This window comes from Rhinopithecus roxellana, chromosome 11 (genome assembly GCF_007565055.1).
Source record: "Rhinopithecus roxellana isolate Shanxi Qingling chromosome 11, ASM756505v1, whole genome shotgun sequence".
Classification (NCBI taxonomy): domain Eukaryota; kingdom Metazoa; phylum Chordata; class Mammalia; order Primates; family Cercopithecidae; genus Rhinopithecus; species Rhinopithecus roxellana.
This window is the reverse complement of record NC_044559.1, coordinates 78,640,322-78,665,557: the sequence shown is the minus strand read 5'-3', so window position 1 is coordinate 78,665,557 and position 25,236 is coordinate 78,640,322. Positions and strand designations below refer to the sequence as shown.

The 25,236-nt window shown below is 39.1% G+C and overlaps 1 protein-coding gene and 1 pseudogene across 1 annotated transcript in view; one reads left to right on the top strand and one right to left on the bottom strand.

Annotated features, from left to right (window-relative positions):
- The window catches only part of LOC115900313, a 113,107-nt pseudogene that overhangs the window by 36,722 nt on the left and 51,149 nt on the right, over positions 1-25,236 (bottom strand).
- LOC104665355 (cytochrome P450 2C9-like) overlaps positions 5,529-25,236 on the top strand; it is a 51,549-nt gene continuing 31,841 nt past the window's right edge. The window contains 6 exon segments of the mRNA XM_030940959.1: positions 5,529-5,746; positions 7,852-7,980; positions 7,982-8,015; positions 8,186-8,335; positions 15,061-15,221; positions 16,385-16,561. Coding sequence (XP_030796819.1) covers positions 5,579-5,746; positions 7,852-7,980; positions 7,982-8,015; positions 8,186-8,335; positions 15,061-15,221; positions 16,385-16,561 — 819 coding nt within the window. The 5' untranslated portion in view covers positions 5,529-5,578.

Below are 25,236 nucleotides of genomic sequence, written 5' to 3'. Positions count from 1 at the left end.
GGGACACATTTAAAGCAGTGTGTAGAGGGAAATTTATAGCACTAAATGCCCACAAGAGAAAGCAGGAGTGTTCTAAATTTGACTCCCTAACATCACAATTAAAAGTACTACAGAAACTACGTCAAACAAATTCAAAAGCTAGCAGAAGGCAAAATAACTAAGATGAGAGGAGAACTGAAGGAGGTAAAGACACAAAAATCCCTTCAAAAAATCAATGAATCCAGGAACTGATTTTTTGAAAAGATCAACAAAATTGATAGACTGCTAGCAAGACTAATATAGAAGAAAAGATAAAAGAAGCAAATAGATGCAATAAAAAATGATAAAGGGATATCACCAGTGACCCCAAAGAAATACAAACTACCAAAGGAGAATACTATAACCACCTCTATGCAAATAAACTAGAAAACCTAGAAGAAATGGATAAATTCCTGGACACACACACTCTCCCAAGACTAAACCAGGAAGAATGTGAATCCCTGAATAGACCAATAACAGGCTCTGAAATTGAGGCAATAATTAATAGCCTACCAACCAAAAAATGTCTAGGACCAGATGCTACCAGAGGTACAAGGAGCTGAATGCTACCAGAGGTACAAGGAGGAGCTGGTACCACTCCTTCCAAAATTATTCCAATCAATAGAAAAAGAAGGAATCCTCCCTAACTCATTTTATGAGGCCAACATCATCCTGATACCAAAGCCTGGCAGAGACACAACAAGAAAAGAGAATTTTAGACCAACATCCCTGATGAAAATCGATGAAAAAAAATCCTCAACAAAATACTGGCAAACCGAATCCAGCAACACATCAAAAAGCTTATCCACTATGATCAAGTGGGCTTCATCCCTGGGATGCAAGGCTGGTTCAACATACACTAATCAATAAATGTAATCCAGCATATAAACAGAACCAAAGACAAAAACCACATGATTATCTCAATAGATGCAGAAAAGACCTTTGACAAAATTCAACAGCCTTTCATGCTAAAAACTCTCAATGAATTCGGTATTGATGGAACGTATCTCAAAATAATAAGAGCTGTTTATGTCAAACCCACAACCAATATCATACTGAGTGGGCAAAAACTAGAAGCATTCCCCTTGAAAACTGGCACAAGACAGGGATGCTCTCTCTCACAATTCCTATACAACATAGTGTTGAAAATTCTTGCCAGGCCAATCAGGCAAGAGAAAGAAATAAAGGGTATTCAATCAGGAAAAGAGGAAGTCAAATTGTCCCTGTTTTCAAATGACCTGATTGCATATTTAATAAACCCCATCATCTCAGCCCAAAATCTCCTTAAGCTGATAAGCAGTTTCAGCAAAGTTTCAGGATACAAAATCAATGTGCAAAAATCACAAGCATTCCTATACACCAATAACACACAAACAGAGAGCCAAATCATGAGTGAACTCCCATTCACAATAGCTTCAAATAGGATAAAATACCTAGGAATACAACTTACAAGGGATATGAAGGACCTCTTCAAGGAGAACTACAAACCACTGCTCAATGAAATAAAAGAGGACACAAACAAATGGAAGAACATTCCATGCTCATGGATAGGAAGAATGAATATCATGAAAATGGCCATACTGCCCAAGGTTATTTATAGATTCAATGCCATCCCCATTAAGCTACCAATGACTTTCTTCACAGAATTGGAAAAAACTACTTTAAAGTTCATATGGAACCAAAAAAGAGCCTGCATTGCCAAGACAATCCTAAGCCAAAAGAACAAAGCTGGAGGCATCACGCTACCTGACTTCAAACTATACTACAAGGCTACAGTAACCAAAACACCATGCTACTGGTACCAAAACAGAGATATAGACCAATGGAACAGAAGAGAGCCCTCAGAAATAACACCACACATTTACAACTATCTGATTTTTGACAAACCTGACAAAAACAAGAAACGGGGAAAGGATTCCCTATTTAATAAATGCTGCTGGGAAACCTAGCTAGCCATAAGTAGAAAGCTGAAACTGGATCCCTTCCTTACACTTTATACAAAAATTAATTCAAGATGGATTAGAGACTTAAATGTTAGACCTAAAACCATAAAAGCCCTCAAAGAAAACCTAGGCAACACCGTTCAGGACACAGGCATGAGCAAGGACTTCATGTCTAAAACAACAAAAGCAATGGCAACAAAAGCCAAAATTGACAAATGGGATCTAATTAAACTAAAGAGCTTCTGCACAGCAAAAGAAACCACCATCGGAGTGAACAGGCAGCCTACAGAATGGGAGAAAATTTTTGCAATCTACTCATCTGACAAAGGGCTAATATCCATAACCTACAAAGAACTCAAACAAAATTACAACAAAAAACCAAAGAACCCCATCAAAATGTGTGCAAAAAATATGAACAGACACTTCCCAAAAGAAGACATTTATGCAGCCAACAGACACATGAAAAAATACTCATCATCACTAGCCATCAGAGAAATGCAAATCAAAACCACAATGAGATACCATCTCACACCAGTTAGAATGACGATCATTAAAAAGTCAGGAAACAACAGGTGCTGGAGAGGATACGGAGAAATAGGAACACTTTTACACTGTTGGTGGGACGGTAAACTAGTTCAACCATTGTGGAAGACAGTGTGGCGATTCCTCAAGGATCTAGAACTAGAAATACCATTTGACTCAGCCATCCCATTACTGGGTATATACCCAAAGAACTATATATCATGCTGCTAAAAAGACATGCACACGTATGTTTATTGCAGCACTATTCACAATAGCAAAGACTTGGAACCAACCCAAATGTCCATCAATGACAGACTGGATTAAGAATATGTGGCACCTATACACCATGGAATACTATGCAGCCATAAAAAGGGATGAGTTTGTGTCCTTTGTAGGGACATGGATTCAGCTGGAAACCATCATTCTCAGGAAACTATGGCAAGAACAGAAAACCAAACACCGTGTGTTCTCACTCAAAGGTGGGAACTGAACAATGAGAACACTTGGACACAGGAAGCGGAACATCACACACTGGGGCTTGTTGTGGGGTGGAGGGAGGGGTGAGGGATAGCATTAGGAGATATACCTAATATAAGATGCATTAATGGGCGCAGCACACCAACATGGCACATGTATACATATGTAACCAACCTACACGTTGTGCACATGTACTCTAGAATATGAAGTATAATAATAAAAAAAATTAGACCAGCATCATGGCGGGCACCTGTAGTCCCTGCTACTCGGGAGGCTGAGGCAGGAGAATGGTTAGAACCCGGGAGGCAGAGCTTGTAGTGCGCCGAGATTGTGCCACTGCACTCCAGCCTGGGCGACAGAGTGAGACTCCGCCTCAAAATAAATAAATAAATAAAAAGTCTTATACTGAGGCATTGTGATACTTTGTCTCACTGAGTCAACAATTGCTCATTTCTAAAAAAAAAAAAAAAAAAAAAAAAAAAAAAAAAAAAAAAGCAATGTTTAGTTGATCTCAGAGATCCCTTCTGTCTACAAATTATCTATAATTCTTTCTTTCTATAAACTGAAAGTTCTAGGCGGGAGCTTCAACTCAGCAGTAGAAAGAAGGAGCCAAGCTGGGACATCTAGCTCTGAAGGAATGAAATGATTATACTAAAGAGAACAACTGAGCTTATTTTACCCAAAATAAGGTAGTATATTTCTGTTAGAGTTTAAGGTTACATGAGTCAGGGACAAAGTTATTGCTTTTCTTTGTCCTGTATACAGGGCTTTCCAAGGCCTTTGACTTACCCAAGAACTAAAGGTTATAAAACCAAACTCTTCTGACCTCTCAGTCTAGTCAACTGGGGCTGCAATTATTGATGAAATTAATGTTTATTTTGAAAATCATTTACTAAACTGAATCACAAAATACTGAATCATTGTACACAATCAGTAAATATTGATGGACTCAATTGAACTCAATGTTTTGCTTGAAATGAAACCTTCAAGATGCAGGGCTTATGGGTTCTAGTGTCATAAGACATGGAACATGGTGCTGGCTAAGGTAGACACCATGTTCCTAGCTAAGGTACTGAATCTTCAAGGCTCAGCTTCCTCATTCCTGAAATGGGTCAATTTAATTGTAAGCAAAGGTAACTGAGAGATTCCAAAGGGACATGAGGCATAACAATTCTCTGTAAATTGTTAGAATCCATGTTAAAAATGACCAGTAAAGCATGGTGCAACTGTGTCTTAACGTAACTTTATTTTTCTCAATAAAAGAAATGGAAATAACCCCACTAGGGAATTTAGCGCAACTATGATGATATATTTAAAGAAAATGGCTTTGCATAAGTATTGTCATTAGTGATCTAGTAAAGTGTATCTTTCTAGTTGTATTTAGACCCTCAACTCAATATGCCAGGTCCTGTTAAGGTCTATACCTTGTGGTAGTTATGTACTGTGGATCCATTCAGTGATTTTCCTACCCCTCATCCTCTGTTGCATCCACAGCTGTGGTTCTGTCCATAATTTCCTTTGCTTGCTGTGCATTATTACATTATTTCTGAAAATGAGAGACCAAAAACAATAGAAGGCAACCATGTCTGGAGGTGACTGGGTGATAGAGAAGCCCTAGTTTCTCAAACCCTTAGCACCAAATTCTTTCCTCGGTTACACTGAGCTTTTCATCTCTGCAGTGACAGAGACGGGAGAACTCTTACTTCTTTTCAAGAGCATCTCTGGTGCTGTTTTCCTTAGAGACAAATAAGGAGTTCTATTTAATGTGAAGCCTGTTTTATGAGCAGAATCAATGTGGTGTATATTCGGAATAATTAATGTTTAGAAGTTTGTTTTGTTTTGCTAAAATTGTTCTCAAGGTAGCTCTGGTGTAAGAGATAATATACCATGATGGGCATCAGAAGACCTCAGCTCAGATCCCAGTTCTGCCAGCTATGAGCTGTGTGGCACCAACAGGTGTCCTGTCCTCCCAGGGTCTCTCTTTTCCCATTTGAAAAATAAAAAGTAACAATTCCTGCCTTCACGTATTTTTTTATTAGGTTTAATTGTAAAGGTGTTTATATCTGCTAAGCTAATTTACTTGATATATGTTTGGTTATTTAAGATACACAAGTTATGCTATTTGAAAGGATTTCATTATAAAGAACAAAGTCTCCTAATCTTTGCATAGCATTGACATACTTTTTAAATATACAAGACATAGAATACATCACTTTCCCTCAATACCATAAGTTCCCAACTGGTTATTAATCTAAGAATTCAGAATTTTGAGTAATTGTTTTTGCATCAGATTATTTACTTCAGTGCTCTCAATCATGATGGTGCATTGGAACCATCTGGGTTAACATTTGTTTTTTATTACCAATACCTAGGCTCCAACCTAGTACAATGAAACAGGAATGTGCAGAGTGGGCACTGGAACGAAGGAGAACAAGATCAAAGGATATTTTATTTTTATCTCTATCAGTGGGTCAAAGTCCTTTCAGAAGGAGCCTATAGTGGACCTAGGTGATTGGTCACTTTATTCGTCAAAGAGTCACACACTGAATTAGCATGGAGTGTTATAAAAGGCTTGGAGAGCAAGCTCATGTTGGTCTTAACAAGAAGAGAAGGCTTCAATGGATTCTCTTGTGGTCCTTGTGCTCTGTCTCTCCTGTTTGCTTCTCCTTTCACTCTGGAGACAGAGATCTGGGAGAGGAAAACTCCCTCCTGGCCCCACTCCTCTCCCAGTGATTGGAAATATCCTAAAGATAGATATTAAGGACGTCAGCAAATCCTTAAGCAATGTAAGTATGCTCCTTCAGTGGCTTGCAAAAGGTAAGTAAATTCACCTGTATTTTTTGAATAAAGTATATCCCTTGAGGCACATTGTTACAAGAGATCATTGTAAAGTAAAATACTTTGAAAGGCTTTTGTTGCCTTTTCCAGTCTGTCAGTGTCAGAAATAGTGGAATGAAATCATGTATTTTGTGAGTAGAGAAAGATTTGGGTCTTTGCATGTTAGATTCAAAATAACAAGTCAATAGTTTGAAATGCTGTGTTTCTTCTTCATTTCATAGCCGTTTGCTATAAATTTTGGCTGAAGGTAAATGGTAAGGGACGTGTTTGTTGTTAGATTTTATTAAGTCCTCTACTATACTAGCCATATGCTTTATTCAGAATAGCCATGAAAGTTGAACTTCTCTGAAGAATTAATTTATGCCTGTTGTAAAGGAAATAGCTGTGGATTCAGGACCAGCAAAGGCAGATAAGTGTTAGATAAGAAGTTATAGGCTTCCATTATTAGGTCCACAAACTAATGTTTTAATTAAACTATAGCTACAATATATAAACCCCAAAATGACCTTAGGGTTTAGAAATGGTAGGAAGAGGGTCAGAAGATGGGTAAGTATTAGGGTTTTTTCTCGAGTGAAAGATGGTTTAACAGTGTTAATATGATATGTGAATACTCCTTGTTGTGTAATAATTACCATATACAAGGAGTAAAGGACTGTGATTAGTGTATTAAATCTTATGAGCATGATGGTATGATTAGACCAAGAGAATTAGGTATAGTTATGAAGACTCCTACTAGATTGATGGTAGGGGACAGGGCATGGTTGGCAAGACTAGCTAGGAGTCATCACATGGCTATCAGGGAGAGAAGTGTTTGAAGGTCCCGTGTTAGTAGTATGGTTTGGCTGTGAACTCATTTGTAGTTTGAGTTTGCAAGGCAGAATAATAGGGATGAGGTTAGTCTGTGGACAATTATTAGGGCAGTTGCACTGCTGAAACTTCAGGAGGTTTGAATGAGAAAAGCTATGATAACAAGTGCCATGTGGCTTATGGAAGAGTAAGTAATGAGTGATTTTAGATCAGTTTGGCACAGACAAATGGAGCTTGTTATGATTATTCCTCATAGGGATAGTATGAGGGAGGAATAAGCTATAAACTCTGTTGGGGGTTAGGGATTAAAGTGATGCATATAATCCTATAGCCACCTAATTTTAGGAGTACTGCTGTGAGGACTATTGACCTGGCAATGGGTGCCTCTATGTGGGCTTTTGGGAGTCCTAAGTGGAGTCCATAGAGAGATATTTTTAGTATAAATGCTATGATGCATGCTATTCATAAAAGGCTATTAAACCAGGAAATTGTTAGTTCTTGAAGCTGGGTATTGTTCTTAAGGTGGTCTCAAGGGTGCTGATAAACATATCAAGCATCAGTGTTTGAATAATGGAGTTTCAAATTTGGGTCTTCTGTATATTAGCTGTAGTACACTGAAAATGAATTTGTCATTCTCTGAGCTCAGTTTTTATTTATTTATTTATTTATTTATTTAATTTTTGAGACAGAGTCTTGCTCTGTAGCTCCGGCTAGAGTGCAGTGGTGTGATCTCAGCTCACTGCAACCTCCATCTCCCGGGTTCCCGTTCAAGCAATTCTCCTGCCTCAGGCCCCCAAGTAGCTGGCATTACAGGCATGTGCCACCATGCCTAGCTAATTTTTGTATTTTCAGTAGAGAAGAGGTTTCACCACATTGGCCAGGCTGGTCTTGAACTCCTGACCTTGTGATCCACATCCCTCAGCCTCCCAAAGTGTTGAAATTACAGGTGTGAGCCACCACACACGGCTGTTTGTTTAAAATAGAGTAAATAGACCTGCTGAATATGTTGATGTGAGGATTAATTGTAATCTGTACAGCAATTGTCTGACTATTGCCTTGAACATCACAGACAATCTGAGTGGCGACTATAATCATCATCATGTTTATATGTAAAATTCAGAAATATCTGAAGCCTATGTGGCTGAATAAAAGCATACAAATACAATGAAAATATCATTCTAAGTGAGGCTTAGTAAATGGACGAAATAGTTGCTTCATTTGCTGTTATCTATATCTACTTTCCTAGCTCTCAAAAGTCTATGGCCCTGTGTTCACTCTGTATTTTGGCCTGGAACGCATGGTGGTGCTGCATGGATACCAAGTGGTGAAGGAAGCCCTGATTGATCTTGGAGAGGAGTTTTCTGGAAGAGGACAGTTTTCCATTGGCTGACAGAGCTAACAGAGGATTTGGTAGGTGTGCATGTGCCTATTTCAGCATAGGTCATGGGGATGGGGAGGATGGAAAACAGACTAGCAGAGCTTTTCATGCAGAGCTTGGCCCATCCACATGGCTGCCCAGTGTCAGCTTCCTTTTTCTTGCCTGGGATCTCCCTACTAGTTTCTGTTTGTCTTCCTGTTAGGAATCGTTTTCAGCAATGGAAAGAAATGGAAGGAGATCCGGCGTTTCTCCCTCATGACACTGCGGAATTTTGGGATGGGGAAGAGGAGCATTGAGGATCGTGTTCAAGAGGAAGCCCGCTGCCTTGTGGAGGAATTGAGAAAAACCAACGGTGGGTGAACCTACTCTGTATCACTGACCTTACTGGACTACTATTTTCTCTACTGACATTCTTGGAAACATTTCAGGGGTGGCCATATCTTTCATTATGAGTCCTGGTTGTTAGCTCATGTGAAGTGGGGGTTTGAGGCTGAGAGCCAAGGGAATTTGCACATACTTGTGCTGTGTGTGTACAGGCATGATTGTGCATACACTGTGGGTATAAAAGGTTCATTTAATCCTATGTTCTCCTGAACTTTGCTTCTTTGCTTTCAAGTAAGAAATCATGAATATACATTTTGAGTTCATTTTTTGAAAGAGTTAAAGAGCAGTGTTTTTCCCATTACCTATTCCAGATCATGTCACCAGAGAATGGACATGGTGGGAATGGCCCTATCACACCCCTAGGTAGCATGAACCAAATGGCATGTGCTTTTATTTAATTGGACTGTGTTTGTATGGTCAGCCTCACTGACTTGTCTGGGATTTCTTTTAGGCCCATGCTTGCTTAGGCATATCTTACAGCAGTTCTCATCAATTATTATTTCTCTGTAAACATGGTATTATTTTAAAAATAGTATTAATTATTTCTTGTTACTCTTGATTTATATATTTTCAGTAAATATATGCTGTAGCATAATTCTGTGAAATACACAAATGTCAATTTACAAAATGATTTATTTAACTGGATTTTAATTATTAGTAGTAACTCTGTAATCTGTTTTCCATAAGTATAATTTGGCTCTGTTTCAGTTTTGCTTATCTTTTTCCCACCATATTTATGAAATTTTGGCTTAGAAATTTGTGGTAATTATTTTTTTTCCACTGCCATCTCTACTCATCTATGAAGTTATACGATGTAACTGTTTGTCAGCCTTGATACCAAATTACTTTGTTTTTAAATTCTGTTTTCCAAATGAAGTGAAAGACTGAAAATCAGATTTATCTGTGAATCAACACAACAAACTAACAGATTTCCAGCTGTTCGATGCCTGGCCATTCAGAGTACTGTTGAATAAAGTCACTATTTAGGGGCCCATAGATGTGAATTTGGGAGCTCCTTAAATATAAAGTTTAAGGGGGTGGAGCAAGATGGCCGAATAGGAACAGCTCCAGTCTCCAACTCCCAGTGCGAGCGACACAGAAGACCGGTGATTTCTGCATTTTCAACTGAGGTACTGGGGTCATCTCACTGGGGAGTGCCAGACAATTGGTGCTAGTCAGCTGCTGCAGCCGGACCAGCGAGAGCTGAAGCAGGGCGAGGCATTGCCTCACCTGGGAAGCGCAAGGGGGAAGGGAATCCCTTTTCCTAGCCAGGGGAACTGAGACACACAACACCTGGAAAATTGGGTAACTCCCACCCCAATACTGCGCTTTAAGCAAACTGGCACACCAGGAGAATATATCCCACACCTGGCCGGGAGGGTCCCACGCCCACGGAGCCTCCCTTATTGCAAACACAGCAGTCTGCGGCAATCTAACAGCAAGGCAGCAGCGAGGCTGGGGGAGGGGCGCCTGCCATTGCTGAGGCTTAAGCAGGTAAACAAAGCCTCTGGGAAGCTCGAACTGGGTGGAGCTCACAGCAGCTCAAGGAAACCTGCCTGTCTCTGTAGATTCCACCTCTGGGGACAGGGCACAGCTAAACAACAACAGGGGAAGCAGCAGAGGCCTGTGCAGACGCGAACGACTCTGTCTGACAGCTTTGAAGAGAGCAGTGGATTTCCCAACACGGAGGTTGAGATCTGAGAACGGACAGACTGCCTGCTCAAGTGGGTCCCTGACCCCTGAGTAGCCTCACTGGGAGACATCCCCCACTAGGGGCAGTCTGACACCCCACACCTCACAGGGTGGAGTACACCCCTGAGAGGAAGCTTCCAAAGTAAGAATCAGACAGGTACACTCGCTGTTCAGCAATATTCAATCTTCTGCAACCTCTGCTGCTGATACCCAGGCAAACAGGGTCTGGAGTGGACCTCAAGCAATCTCCAACAGACCTATAGCTGAGGGTCCTGACTGTCAGAATGAAAACTATCAAACAGGAAGACACCTATACCAAAACCCCATCAGTACGTCACCATCATCAAAGACCAGAGACAGATAAAACCACAAGATGGGGAAAAAGCAGGGTAGAAAAGCTGGAAATTCAAAAAGTAAGAGCACATCTCCCCCTGCAAAGGAGCGGAGCCCATCGCCAGCAATGGATCAAAGCTGGTCAGAGAATGACTTTGACGAGATGAGAGAAGAAGGCTTCAGTCCATCAAACTTCTCAGAGCTAAAGGAGGAATTACGTACTCAGTGCAAAGAAACTAAAAATCTTGAAAAAAGAGTGGAAGAATTGACAGCTAGACTAATTAATGCAGAGAAGGTCACAAACGAAATGACAGAGATGAAAACCATGACATGAGAAGTACGTGACAAATGCACAAGCTTCAGTAACCGACTCGATCAACTGGAAGAAAGAGTATCAGCGATTGAGGATCAAATGAATGAAATGAAGCGAGAAAAGAAACCAAAAGAAAAAAGAAGAAAAAGAAATGAACAAAGCCTGCAAGAAGTATGGGATTATGTAAAAAGACCATGAAAAAATGCTCATCATCACTCGCCATCAGAGAAATGCAAATCAAGACCACAATGAGATACCATCTCACACCAGTTAGAACGGCAATCATTAAAAAATCAGGAAACAACAAGTGTTGGAGAGGATGTGGAGAAATAGGAACACTTTTACACTGTTGGTGGGATTGTAAACTAGTTCAACCATTATGGAAAACAGTATGGCAATTCCTCAAGGATCTAGAACTAGATGTACCATATGACCCAACCATCCCACTACTGGGTATATACCCAAAGGATTATAAACCATGCTGCTATAAAGACACATGCACACGTATGTTTATTGCGGCACTATTCACAATAGCAAAGACTTGGAATCAACCTAAATGTCCATCTGTGACAGACTGGATTAAGAAAATGTGGCACATATACACCATGGAATACTATGCAGCCATAAAAAAGGATGAGTTTGCATCCTTTGTAGGGACATGGATGCAGCTGGAAACCATCATTCTTAGCAAACTATCACAAGAAGAGAAAACCAAACACTGCACGTTCTCACTCATAGGTGGGAACTGAACAATGAGATCACTTGGACTCGAGAAGGGGAACATCACACACTGGGGCCTATTTTGGGGAGGGGGGAGGGGGGAGGGATTGCATTGGGGAGTTATACATGATATAAATGATAAATTGATGGGTGCTGACGAGTTGATGGGTGCAGCACACCAACATGGCACAAGTATACATATGTCACAAACCTGCACGTTATGCACATGTTCCCTAGAACTTAAAGTATAATAAAAATAAAAAAATATATAAAGTTTAATATCTCAAAATGATAAGAGCTATTTATGACAAACCCATAGCCAATATCATTTTGAATGGGCAAAACCTGGAAGCATTCCCTATGAAAACCAGCACAAGACAAGGATGCCCTGTCTCACCACTCCTATTCAACATAGTATTGGAGGTTCTGAACAGAGCAATCAGGCAAGAGGGTATTCAAATGGGAAGAGAAGAAGTAAAATTCTCTCTGTTTGCAGGCGACATGATTGTATATTTAGAAACCCCATCATATCAGCCCCAAAACTCTTTAAGCTGATAAGCAACTTCAGCAAAGTCTCAGGATACAAAATCAATGTGCAAAAATCACAAGCATTTCTATACACCAATAATAGACAAGTAGAGAGCCAAATCATGAGTGAACTCCCATTCACAGTTGCTACAAAGAGAATGAAATGCCTAGGAATACAATTTTCAAGGGATGTGAAGGACCTCTTCAAGGAGAACTACAAACCACAGCTCAAGGAAATAAAGAGATGATGCAAATGGAAAAAATTTCTATGCTCATGAATAGGAAGAATTAATATTGTGAAAATGGCCATACTGCCCAAAGTAATTCATAGATTCAATGATATACCTATCAAGTTATCACTGACTTTCTTCACAGAACTAGAAAAGACTACTTTTAATTTCATATGAAGCCAAAAAAGAACCTGTATAGCCAAGACAATTGTAAGCAAAAAGAACAAAGCTGGAGGCATCCTTCTACCTGACTTCAAACAATACTACAAGGCTACAGTAACCAAAACAGCATGGTACTGATATCAAAAAAGATATATAGTCAATGGAACAGAACAGAGGCCTCAGAAATACCACCACACATCCACAATCATCTGATCTTTGACAAACCTGACAAAAGCAAGCAATGGGGAAAAGATTCCCTATTTAATAAATGGTGTTGGGAAAACTGGCTAGCCATATGCAGAAAACAGAAGCTGGACCCCTTCCTTACACCTTATACAAAAATTAACTCAAGATGGATTAAAAACTTAAGCATAAAACCTAAAACCATAAAAACCTCAGAAGAAAACCTAGGCAATACCTTTCAGGACATAGGCAGGGGCAAAGAGTTTGTAACTAAAACACCGAAAGCAATGGCAGCAAAAGCCAAAATTGACAAATGGCATCTAATTAAACTAAAGAGCTTCTGCAGAGCAGAAGAAACTATCATCAGAGTGAACAGGTAACCTACAGAATGGGAGAAATTATGTGCAATCTATCCATCTGACAAAGGGCTAATATCCAGCATCCACAAGGAACTTAAACAAACTTACAAGAAAAAAAGAAATATCCCCATCAAAAAGTGGACAAAGGATATGAAAAGATAGTTATCAAAAGAAGACATTTATGGAGCCAACAAATGTATGAAAAAAAGCTTATCATCACTGGTCGTTACAGAATGCAAATCAAAACTACAATGAGATACCATCTCATGCCAATTAGAATGATGATCCTTAGTAAGTCAGGCAACAACAGATGTTGGTGATAATGTTGAGAAACAAACCCTTTTACACTGTTGGTAGGAATGTAAATTAGTTCAATCATTGTGGAAGACAGTGTGGTGATTCCTCAAGGATCTAGAACTAGAAATTCAATTTGACACAGAAATCCCATTACTGGGTATATGCCCAAGGGATTATAAACCTTTCTACTCTAATGACACATGCACATGTATGTTTATTGTGGCATCATTCACAATAGTAAAGACTTGGAACCAATCCAAATGCCCATCAATGATGGACTGGATAAAGAAAATGTGGCACATATACACCATGGAATACTATGTGGCCATAAAAAAGGATGAGTTCATGTCTTTTGCAGGGACATGGATGAAGCTGGAAATCATCATCCTCAGCAAACTAACACAGGAACAGAAAACCAAACACCACAAGTTCACACTCATAAATGGGAGCTGAACAATGAGAACACATGAACACAGGGAGGGGTACGTCACACACTGGGGCCTGTCAGGGGATGGGAGGCCAGAAAAGAGAGAGCATTAGGACAAATACCTAATGCATGAGGTGCTTAAAACCTCGATGACAGGTTCATAGGTGCAGCAAACTACCATGGCACATGTATACCTATGTAACAAACCTGCACGTTCTGCACATGTATCCTAGAACTTAAAGTAAAACAAAAGAAAATTTTAAAAATATAAACTTTACCAATCACTTGATTATAACAACTTTATTTCAGAGATCCTCCACCAAAGAAGAAAACCTTTCCTATAATTTAATTTATTTAGCTATTAAATGATAGGCTGGGCCTAATCAATATCAAATTAAATAAGTTAAATTTGCAGGATGACTACAGATGGTGGGCATTTAGTTCCTAAATAAGAAAATTCATTTTTAAAAAGCTACAGAAGAAAAAAACTCCATGTATCAATTTACACTTTCCTGTTTGCCTTGCCTGGGATTTATATTTAAAATAAAAGTTTTTGGCCAGGCGTGGTGGCTCATGGCTGTAATCCCAACACTTGGGGAGACCAAAGTGGGTGTATCACCTGAGGTTGGCATTTCGAGACCAGCCTGACCAATATGGAGGAACCCGTCTCTACTAAAAATACAAAATTAGCCGGACATGGTGGCACATGCCTGTAGTCCCAGCTACCTCTGAAGCTGAGGTGGAGAATTGCTTGAACCCAGGAGTCAGAGGTTGTGGTGAGCTGAGATCGTGCCGTTCCACTGCAGCTTGGGCAACAAGAGTGAAACTCCATCTCAAAACAAACAAACAATAAACAAAAACAAACAACAAAGTTTTCATTTAAATTTTTGCAAACTAATCTATGTTAAGCATATTATTCATTTACATTTGTTTTCCTTCTCATAAAACACATTCTACTTCTTACATTTATTTCCTTGAATACATGAATTCACCCACAGTCTCTGTAGTTCCTCTCTACTGGTTCAACACATGACTCTTTCAGCTATTCATTATATATAAAAAGCTTTAAAATCCTCAACTATTCTTGCCCTTTCTATCTCAGTGCCTTGTCTACAGACTTTGCAGACTGATGTGATTCCCTCTGAAACCTGAATTATTAGGTTTTTAGAAAATGTCTTTTTTTTCCCCAAAGTAAAAGACAAATAGGCTGGCAATGTAAATTTATCATTTGAACAACCGTTATTTAACCAGCTAGGTTGTAATGGTCAACTCGGGATTAATGTAAAAGTGCTGTATTGATTTTATGCATGACGAACTCTTTTTTGCTGTTAAGGGAATTCGTAGGTAAGATGTTGCTTAAAATTTCTAAACTACTATTATCTGTTAACAAATACAAAGCATTTTATATCTGAAGTTTAATAGTATTTTAAGTTGTTTCTAATTCTTTAGCCTCACCCTGTGATCCCACTTTCATCCTGGGCTGTGCTCCCTGCAATGTGATCTGCTCCATTATTTTCCATAAACGTTTTGATTATAAAGATCAGCAATTTCTTAACTTGATGGAAAAGTTTAACGAAAACGTCAAGATTTTGAGCAGCCCCTGGATCCAGGTAAGGCCAAGATTTTTACTTCCTGATAAACCACCTATGCTCTTTTTTTCTGACAAATCCAAAATTCTATAGGGATCAAGCTCTGAAGTGCATTTTTGAATACTACAGTGTTGCCCAGACAGCCGTGGGGTGAATATCTGGGAAAGATGGCCAAGCCCTTTATTTTATGCATGGGAAATAAATGTCCCAATACAGGCCTGACTTCTAAGCCCATTAGCTCCCTCATCAATGTTTCTTCCACTAAACTCCAAAGCCCTGTTTCTATAAAGTACTTTGGTGACAGCCCCAGAGCGTGCTCATATCACTCCATGGATATCCAGGCACTTTGGAGGCTTCTATTACTCACAAGACTTGTCCTTCAATTCACACTGTGTCATATTGTGTGGCAGAAATATCCTAATTTAAAAGACATCTCCTTCAAGAAGAGAGAATATTTGGGACCACAGAAGCTGCCGAGAAACATGAATAGGGCAGGGGTGTTTGATATCTCAGTTGGGACTCTAGCTGATGAGATAGCTGGGTTAGGAATGATGAAATTATTGGTTTTTTGGTGTATGAGCCATAAACAGACATGATACTTATACTCTATGCTGAATTGGCATGTTTTATACTCTGCCTACATAATAATTGTGTGATTTTACAGAAGTCATTTAACTGCTCTGGTCCACAGCTGGAATTTGAAGTATCTTTGAGCCCCTCCTACTTCTCAAATACTAATTCCATTTCAGAGGCTGCTTGATAGAAATCAATATAGTAGGGACTAGCTTTGTACTATCAATCAGGTTGTCCAAACTCTCTTAACCTATGCTGTCGTCTACAAAATGTGAATGTGGTAATTCATGCCATCTTATATTTCAAGATTATAGAGAATAATTGTAAAAAGTAACAGAATTAATATAAAGATGCTTTTGTACAATAAAAAGGAGATATGAGTCTAGAAAATGTTTATCATCTGGTTAGAACTGATTCTCTGGTCAGAATTTTCTTCCTCAAATCTTTTATAATCAGATAATTACTACATATATACAATAAAAATTTCCCCATCAAGATATATGATATATTTTATTTATATTTATAGCTGTAATTTGCAACCAGAGCTTGGTATATGATATATATGCCTTTATTAAAATCTTTTAATTTAATAAATTATTGTTTTCTCTTAGATCTACAACAATTTTTCTCCTATCATTGATTATCTGCCGGGAACCCATAACAAATTACTTAAAAACGTTGCTTTTGTGAAAAGTTATATTTTGGAGAAAGTAAAAGAACACCAAGAATCAATGGACATGAACAACCCTCGGGACTTTATTGATTGCTTTCTGATCAAAATGGAGAAGGTAAAATGTTAACCAAAGCTTAGTTATGTGACTGCTTGTGAATCTGTGATTCATTGACTTGCTGTGTGTTTACTAGGGATGTTTAACTGGTCAAACAGTAATGCTTGAGAAGCACTTTAAGTTTTTATTGTATGAATGCATATACAGTAAGCATAAAGGAAAATATAAAATTAGATTGTTAAATAATTAGAATATGTAAACTAAATTGTTTAAATAAAAATAGTCTACCCAAAGAATAAAGATGTCCGAATAGGAACAGCTCTGGTCTGCAGCACCGAGCGAGATCAATGCAGAAGGTGGGTAATTTCTGCATTTCCAACTGAAGTACATGGCTCATCTCATTGGGACTGGTTAGACAGTTAGTGCAGCCCACGGAGGGCGAAACAAAGCAGGGTGGGTTGTCGCCTCACCCAGGAGGGGCAACGGGTCAGGGAACTCCCTCCCCTAGCCAAGGAAAGCTGTGAGGGACCCTGCCATGAGGAATGGTGCATTCTAGCGCAGATACTATGCTTTTCCCATGGTCTTCACAACCCGCAGACCAGGGGAGTCCCTCAGGTGCCTACACCACAAGGGCCCAGCACAAAACTGGGGGGCTGTTTGGGCAGACAGAGCTAGCTGCAGAAATTTGTTGTTGTTGTTCATACCTCAGGGGCACCCAGAACACCAGCGAGACAAAACTGTTCGCTGCCTTGGAAAAAGGGCTGAAGCTAGGGAGCCAAGTGGTCTGGCTCAGTGGATCTCACCCCCACAGAGCCCAGCAAGCTCCACTGGCTTGATTCTTACTGCCAGCACAGCAGTCTGAAATTGACCTGGGACATTTGGGCTTAGTGGGGAGAGGGGCGTGCGACACTACTGAGGCTTGAGTAGGCGGTTTTCCCCTCACAATGTAAACAAAGCCACTAGGAAGTCTGAACTGGGTGGAGCCTACTGCAGCTCCAAAATGCTGCTGTAACCAGACTGTCTGTCCAGATTCTTCCTCTCTGGGTGGGCATCTCTGAAAGAAAGGTAGCAGCCCGTCAGGGGCTTACAGATAAAACTCCCATCTCCCTGGGACAGAGCTCCTGGGGGAAGGGGCGGCTGTGCATGCAGCTTCAGCAGGCTTCAAAGTTCCTGCCTGTTGGCACTGAAGAGAGTAGATCTCCCTTCAAAGCACTTGAGCACTGCTAAAGGACAGACTGCCTCCTCAAGTGGACCCCTCACCCCCATGCCTCATGACTGGGAGACAACTCCCAGCAGAAGTTGACAGACACCTCATACAGGAGAGCTCTATCTGGCTGTCATCTGGCAGGTGCCCATCTGGGATGAGGCTTCCAGAAGAAGGAACAGGAAACAATCTTTGCAGGACTGCAGCCGCTTCTGGCAATACCCAGACAAATAGGGTCTGGAGAAGACCTCCAGCAAACTCCAGCAGACCTGCAGCAGAGGGGCCTGACTGTTAGAAGGAAAGCTAACAAACAGAAGGAATAGCATTAATATCAACCAAAGGGACATCCACACAAAAACCCCATCCAAAGGTCACCAGCATCAAAGACTAAAGGTAGATAAATCCATAAAGATGAGGGGAAAAAAAAAAAAAAACAGTGCAAAAAGGCTGAAAATTGCAAAAACCAGAATGCTTCTTCTCCTCTAAAGGATCACAACTGCTCTCCAGCAAGGGAACAAATTGAATGGAGAATGAGTTTAATGAATTGACAGAAATAGGCTTCAGAAGGTGGGTAATAACAACCTCACCGAGCTAAAGGACCATGGTCTAACGTAATTCAAGGGAGCTAAGAACCTTAAAAAAGGTTACCTGAGTTGCTAATTAGAATAACTAATGCTTTAAAGAAGAGCATAAATGACCTGAAAGGAGCTGAAAAAAACAGCACGAGAACTTTGTAAAGCATACACAAGTATCAATAGCCAAATTGATCAAGCAGAAGAAAGGATATCAGAGATTGAAGATCAACCTAATGAAATAAAATGCAAGGACAAGATTAGAGAAAAAAGAATGAAAGGGAACAAACAAAGCCTCCAAGAAATATGGGATTACGTAACAAGACCAAACCTACGCTTGATTGGTGTACCTAAATGTGATGGGGAGAATGGAACCAAGTTAGAAAACACTCTTCAGGATACTATCCAGAATAACTTCTTCAACCTAGCAAGACAGGCCAACATTCAAATTTAGGAAATAAAGAGAAGACCACAAAGATACTCCTTGAGAAGAGCAACCCTAAGACAAAGGAAGTCCATCAAACTAACAGGAGATCTTTTTGCAGAAACAGTACGAGCCAGAAGAGAGTGGGAGCCAATATTCAACATTCTTAAAGAATTTTCAATCCAGAATTTCATATTCAGCCATACTATAGCAAAGGACTATAAATCATGCTACTATAAAGACACAGGTGCACATATGTTTATTGCAGCACTATTCACAATAGCAAAGACTTGGGACCAACCCAAATGCTGATGAATGACAGACTGGATAAAGAAAATGTGGCACATATACACTGTGGAATACTGTGCTGCCATAAAAAAGGATGAGTTCATGTCCTCTGCAGGGATATGGATGAAGCTGGAAACCATCATCCTCAGCAAACTAACACAGGAACAGAAAACCAAACGTTGTATGCTCCCACTCATAAGTGGCAGTTGACCAATGAGAACACATGGACACACGGAGGGGAGCATCAACGCTGGGGCCAAGATGGGTGCAGCAAACCACCATGGCATGTGTATACCTATGTAACAACCTTGCACCTTCTGCACATGTATCCCAGAACTTAAAGTATATATATGTATAAATCTACCCAAGGAGAAACAGAATGCATATTTCGGGTGAAATGGAATCAATTACTGACAAATATGAAAATATAAAATATGCCATATGATGAAGATGAGCATCATTATTATTGCACACAGTTTATTTGAGAATGGGAAAGAATGGCTTAACCTAGGTGGGTTGAATTCCTGCAAATTGAAATAGGCCATAAAATATTTGCAGTGAGAGTCAGAGGAAGGTTTCAGATGGATTGGAATGCTCTACATGGAGGTGCAGAGGTGGGTGATGGGGAAGAGTAGGTGGATGGAAGAGGGAAGGGAAGCCTTCATTGAGTGTAAACTAAAATGATTTGTACAGATACCAGTTGGAATTTGGTGTCTATCAGATGATGTGTAAACATCAATCCTGTTGTCATTGCACCATTGTTGAAAACGTTATTTTTTTCCCCTATTGAATTGTCTTGGCAACCGTGTCAAAATCCAATTGACTATAAATGTGTGAAGGTTTTTGTGTGTGTGTGTACTCTCAGTTGTATTCCATTGATCTATATGTCTCTCCTAATCCCTATAGTACACCGTCTTAATTACTGTAGTATTGTATTAATACCAAGTTATTAAATCAAATCAAGGCATGTGAGTCTTTTGTTGTTCTTTTTCAGTACCGTTTTCACTATTCTGGGTCCCTTGAATCTTCGTATGAAATTTAGAGTAAACTTGTCAATTTTCTCAAAGGAGCCAATGGGGATTTTGACAGGATTGCATTAAGTCTGTAGATCAGGGAATTATGTCATTTCTGAAATTGAAGTGAAATTCACACAATGTATAATTAACCATTTTAAAGTGTACACTTGAGTGGTATTTAATGTATTCACAATGTTGTGCAACCACCAGCTTTCTCTGGTTTCAAAATGTGTTTATCACTCCACAAAAACATATCATATTCATTAAATAATCACTCCATTCCTCCACCCCATTATGTAATGATCTCTAATCTTCTTTCTGTTTCCATGGATTTGCCTGTAATGGATATATAAAGGACTCATAGCATATGTAGCCTGTTATTTCTGGGTCCTTTCACGTATAAAGTTTTGGAGGCTCATCTAAGTTGCAACGTGTATCAGTACTTCATTCTTTTTGTCGCTGAAATATATTTTATTTTCCACACACATATATCACAATTTGTTATTCATCTGTTTATGGACATTTGCATTGTTTCTAACTTTCGGCTCTTATAGATAATCTTGCTTTGACCATTTGTGTGTCTTTCTTTATGAGCATGTTTTCATCATTCATGGGTATATTCTCAGGAGTTGAATTGCTGGGTCAAATGGGAATTTTATGTTTATCTTCTTGTAGAAGAGCCAAACTTTTCTACAGTGAATGTGGCATTTTATATTCCTTCCAGCAAGGTAGAAGGATTTCTATTTTTCCACATAGTTGCTAATACTTGTAATTTTCTGTATTTATTGAAGCCATCCTAGTGATTGTAAAGTGGTAGCTCATTGTGGTTTTATTTATTTATTTATTTATTTATTTATTTAGAGACAGAGTCTTACTCTGTCACCCAGGCTGGAGTACAGTGGCATGATCTCAGCTCCCTGCAACTTCTGCCTCCTGGGTTTACACAATCCTTCTGCCTCAGTCCCCAGAGTAGCTGGAATTACAGGGATGTGCCACCACACCTGGTTAATTTTTATGTTTTTGGTAGAGAAGGGTTTTCACCAATTTGGCCAGGCTGGTCTCGAACTCTTGACCTCAGGTGATCTGCCCATCTTGGCCTCCCTAAGTGCTGGAATTATAGGTGTGAGCCATTGCGCCCAGCTCTCATTGTGGTTTTAACTTGTATTTAATGGCCAATGATTTTGAACTTGAATAATAATATATTATTACCCATTTGTATATCTTCTTTGGATACATGCCATTCAAGTACATTTTCTATTTAAATTAAGTTGCTTTTATTTTTCTTTTTAAGCTGTTAGAATGGTTTGTGTATTCAAAACATTAAACTCTTACATATACATAATATGAAAATATTTCCTCCCATTCATTCGGTTGTCATTTCACATTCTTAATTATATTCTTGCTGCACCAAGTTTAATTTTGATGAAGTTTCATTTATCTATTTTTCCTTTTGCTGCTCTGGTATCAAATTTATAAATCTATTGCCAAATATGAAGTCATGAAGATTTGCCCCTATGTTTTATTGTAAGAGTTTTATAGTTCTAGCTCTTATATTTAAGTTTTTCCATCCATTTTCAGTTATATTTTTCATTTGGAGTGAAGTAGGGAAGGTCTCAGCTTCATTCTTCTGCATTTCACTGTCCTCTTGTCTCATCACCATTTGTTGAAGAAATTCTTTCCTCGGATTGAATGGTCTAGGCACCCTTGATGAAAGTAAATTTGCCATAGATCTTTAGGTTTACTTCATGATTTCAGTTTTATTCCATTTGTCTTGATGATATCTTTATGCTAGTACCACACTGTTCTGATTATTATACTTTGTAGTAAGTTTTGAAGTTGGAAACTGAGTACTCACAGATACAGAAATTAAGTAGAAATTACTTAGGGAGATACTATGCCTTTGGGAGTCCTCAGTAAGGTTTTTCTTTTTAATGGAAAGCAGCCCCAAATCATTTTCTAACAAAGAGCAGCTAGTAAAATGGAGCTGCAGACACAGACGAGGAAGCTGGAAGCTTCTTGGATGAATGCTGGTAGTACAGAACTACCTGTGACTAGGCATGTTCAAAATAGCAGCTTCATCTTCCCTCCCCTTTGCCAGCAATGTGTACAGTAAGGAGCAGATAAATGGCACTGGTCAAGTGGAAAGTCCATATGCGTAATAAGATTACAGTGAGGAGGCCAACCTTGCCCACCTGCTATGTAAATATCACACCTGATTAAACCAATCTCTATGGGCCCTATGTAAATCAGACACTGCTTCCTCCAGCCTGCCTATACGATCTGCTGTCATCCACCTCCTTCCCTGTTTCCAACGTCCCTCTCTCGCACAAGAAGCTGCTCTTTTCTCTCCTTTCTTCTATTAAATTTTCTGCTACTTAACCCACTCAGATGTGTCCGTGTCCTAAATTGTCCTGGGGCATGATGACAAACCCGAGGGTGTACATCCCAGACAACGTAGCTGCTTCATCACCATATAGTTGCATATTAATTGAATAATCAACTTTCCCATTTCTGGAAAAAAGACCATTGGTATTTTGGTAGGGATTGCATGACTTTTTAGATCACTTTGAGGTGTATTGCCATTTTAACAATATTAAGTCTTCCAATCCTTGAACATGGGATAGTTTTCAATTTATTTAGGTATTAGATATTCTTTTTTCCTCTGTTGCAAGGGTCTGGTTGAGTTTAAAAGGCAAGTTTATCTTAAATTTTGTATTTAGCTATGACCATTGATTGTCTGATTTTAAAATGATACCATATTAAATGCCTTCTTTTTAAAAAAATATTTCAACTTTTAGATTCAGGAAGTGCACGTTCACGTTTGTTACATGGGTATATTGTGTGATGCTGAAGTTTAGGGTACAAATAATGCCGTCAACCAGGTAGTGAGACTAATACCCGGTATGTAGTTTTTCAGCCCTTGCCTTTATATCTCTCTACCCTCTATAGTAATTCCATGTGTGTTGTTTCCTTCTTTGTGTCCCACTTTTATATGAGAACATGTGGTATTTGGTTTTCTGTTGCTGCATTAATTCTCTCCAGATAATGGCCTCCAGCCGCATCTATGTTGCTACAAAGACATGATTCTTTAATGGCTGCAAAGCATTTCATGGTGTATATATACCACATTTTTCCGTTTGTTTCTGTCATCTATGATTTTGTTCAGCAGTATTTTGTAGCTCTCCTTGTAGAGACCTTTTTGCCCCCTTTGTTAGTTGTATTCCTAGGTTTTTTCCTGTGGCTATTGTAAATAGGATTGAGTTCTTGATTTGGTTTTCAGCATGAACATTTTGGTGTACAAAAATGCTACAGATTTTTGAATATGTATTTTGTGTACTGAAGTCTCACTGAAGTTGTATATCAGTTCCAGGAGTTTTTGGAAGGTTCTTCAGGGTTTTCTAGGTCTAAGATGGGTCTTCTAGGTCTGAGATGGTTCTTCTCCTTCTACTAGTAGAAGACGGTCCTTGTAGTCTTGAGGACAGTAGGATGGGTCTTATTTTTAATCCAACTTCCCGCTCTTTGCCTTTTATGTGTTGCATTTAGACTGTTTACCTTCAATGTTAACATTGATACATGAGGTTTTGATTCTATTGTGAAGTGGTTAGCTAGTTGCTTTGTAGTTCTATCGTGTGATTGCTCTATAGAGTCTCTGGGCTACATACTTAAGTGTGTTTTGTGGTAGCAAGTATTGTTCTTTCATTTCCATATTTAGAACTCCCTTAATGATCTCTTATAAGCCTGGTCTAATGGTAACAGATTTTCCTGGCACTTGCTTGTTTGGACAATATTGTATTTCTTCTTTGCTTTTGAAGCTTACTTTGGCAAACTATGACATTCTTTTTTGTAATTTTTTAAAAAATGAATGTTGAAAATAGGCTGAGCATTCTTTTAGCTTGACAAGGTTCTCTTCATATGCGATCTGACCTTTTACGCCAGCTGCTTTTAAAATTATGTTTTAGCCTTGACTTTGGACAGCCTGGTGAGTAAATGCCTTGCTGATGTTCATTTTGTATAGTGTCTCACATATATTCCCTGGATTTATTGTATTTGGATGTCTACCTGTCTAGCAAGTTTGGGAAAACTTTCTCTACTTATTAGCTCAAATATATTTTCCAGATTATTTACTTTTTCTTCTCTCTCAGGAATGCCAATAATTCCTAGGTTTACTCCTTTTCAATCATCACATATTTCTTGAAGACTTTGTTCATTTGTTAAAATTATTCTTTCTTTATTTTTGTCTGACTGGGTTAGTTCAAAAGACGGGTGTTCAAGCTCTGAAATTGGTCCAGTCTATTGATAAACCCTTCAATTGCATTCTGAAATTCCTTAAGTGAGTCTTTCAATTCCAGAAGCTTTGATTGATTTCTTTTTAAGATGTTTATCTGTCGCTCCATTCCCTGGACTGCTTTAGTTGTTTATTTGCATTGATTTGCAACCTTGTCTTGGATCACTGAGCTTACTTGCAATCCATATTTTGAATTGTTTATCTGTCATTTCTGAGTTGCCAGTTTGTTTAGGGTTCATTGCTGGGGAGTTCATGTGATCGATCCTTTGTTGGTTTTACAACATTCAGACATTTCATGGTGGCAGAATTCTTAATGCTGGTTTCTTCTTCTTTGGAGAGACTACCTCTTCTGATTTTTGAAATTATTTTTGTGCAGATAGAATTGTTTTTCTCTCCGTATGTTTTTTTCTTTCCTTTTCCTCTCCCCCTTCCTATGTGGTGTGACTATAAAGTATGTTGTGTGAGGCCTTTGACTTTGATTCTATAGCTGTGTTCACCTCTGTGGGCAGTTTTATGTTGGCCTGTGAAGTTTGACATACATGTCAGTAGATGGCCCTCATGAGTAAAAGCCAGCTGTGGCTAGTACAACTTGATATAGCACAGCTTGATCCTTGTTTTCTGGGGGAGCTTCTCTGTTTCCTCAGACAATCTGTTCATCTGTGGAATTCAGAGCAGCCTGGGCTCCCTGCTCAGTCCTGGGGGGATCAAGATGGGTGTCGCTGGACTGGGTAGTCCTATCTACAAGTCCCCTAATGGCAGGCACTGGCACCAGCACTGAGAGACAACTGATTTTTGCATTGATCTTGTACTCCGAAATTATGCTGAAATCATTTATTAGCTCTACTTGTTTTCTTTTTCTTTATTGTATGAGATTTTTCTATATATAGAATCATGTGGTTTTCAAATACACATGACTTGAATTTTTCCTTTCCTATTTGAATGTGTT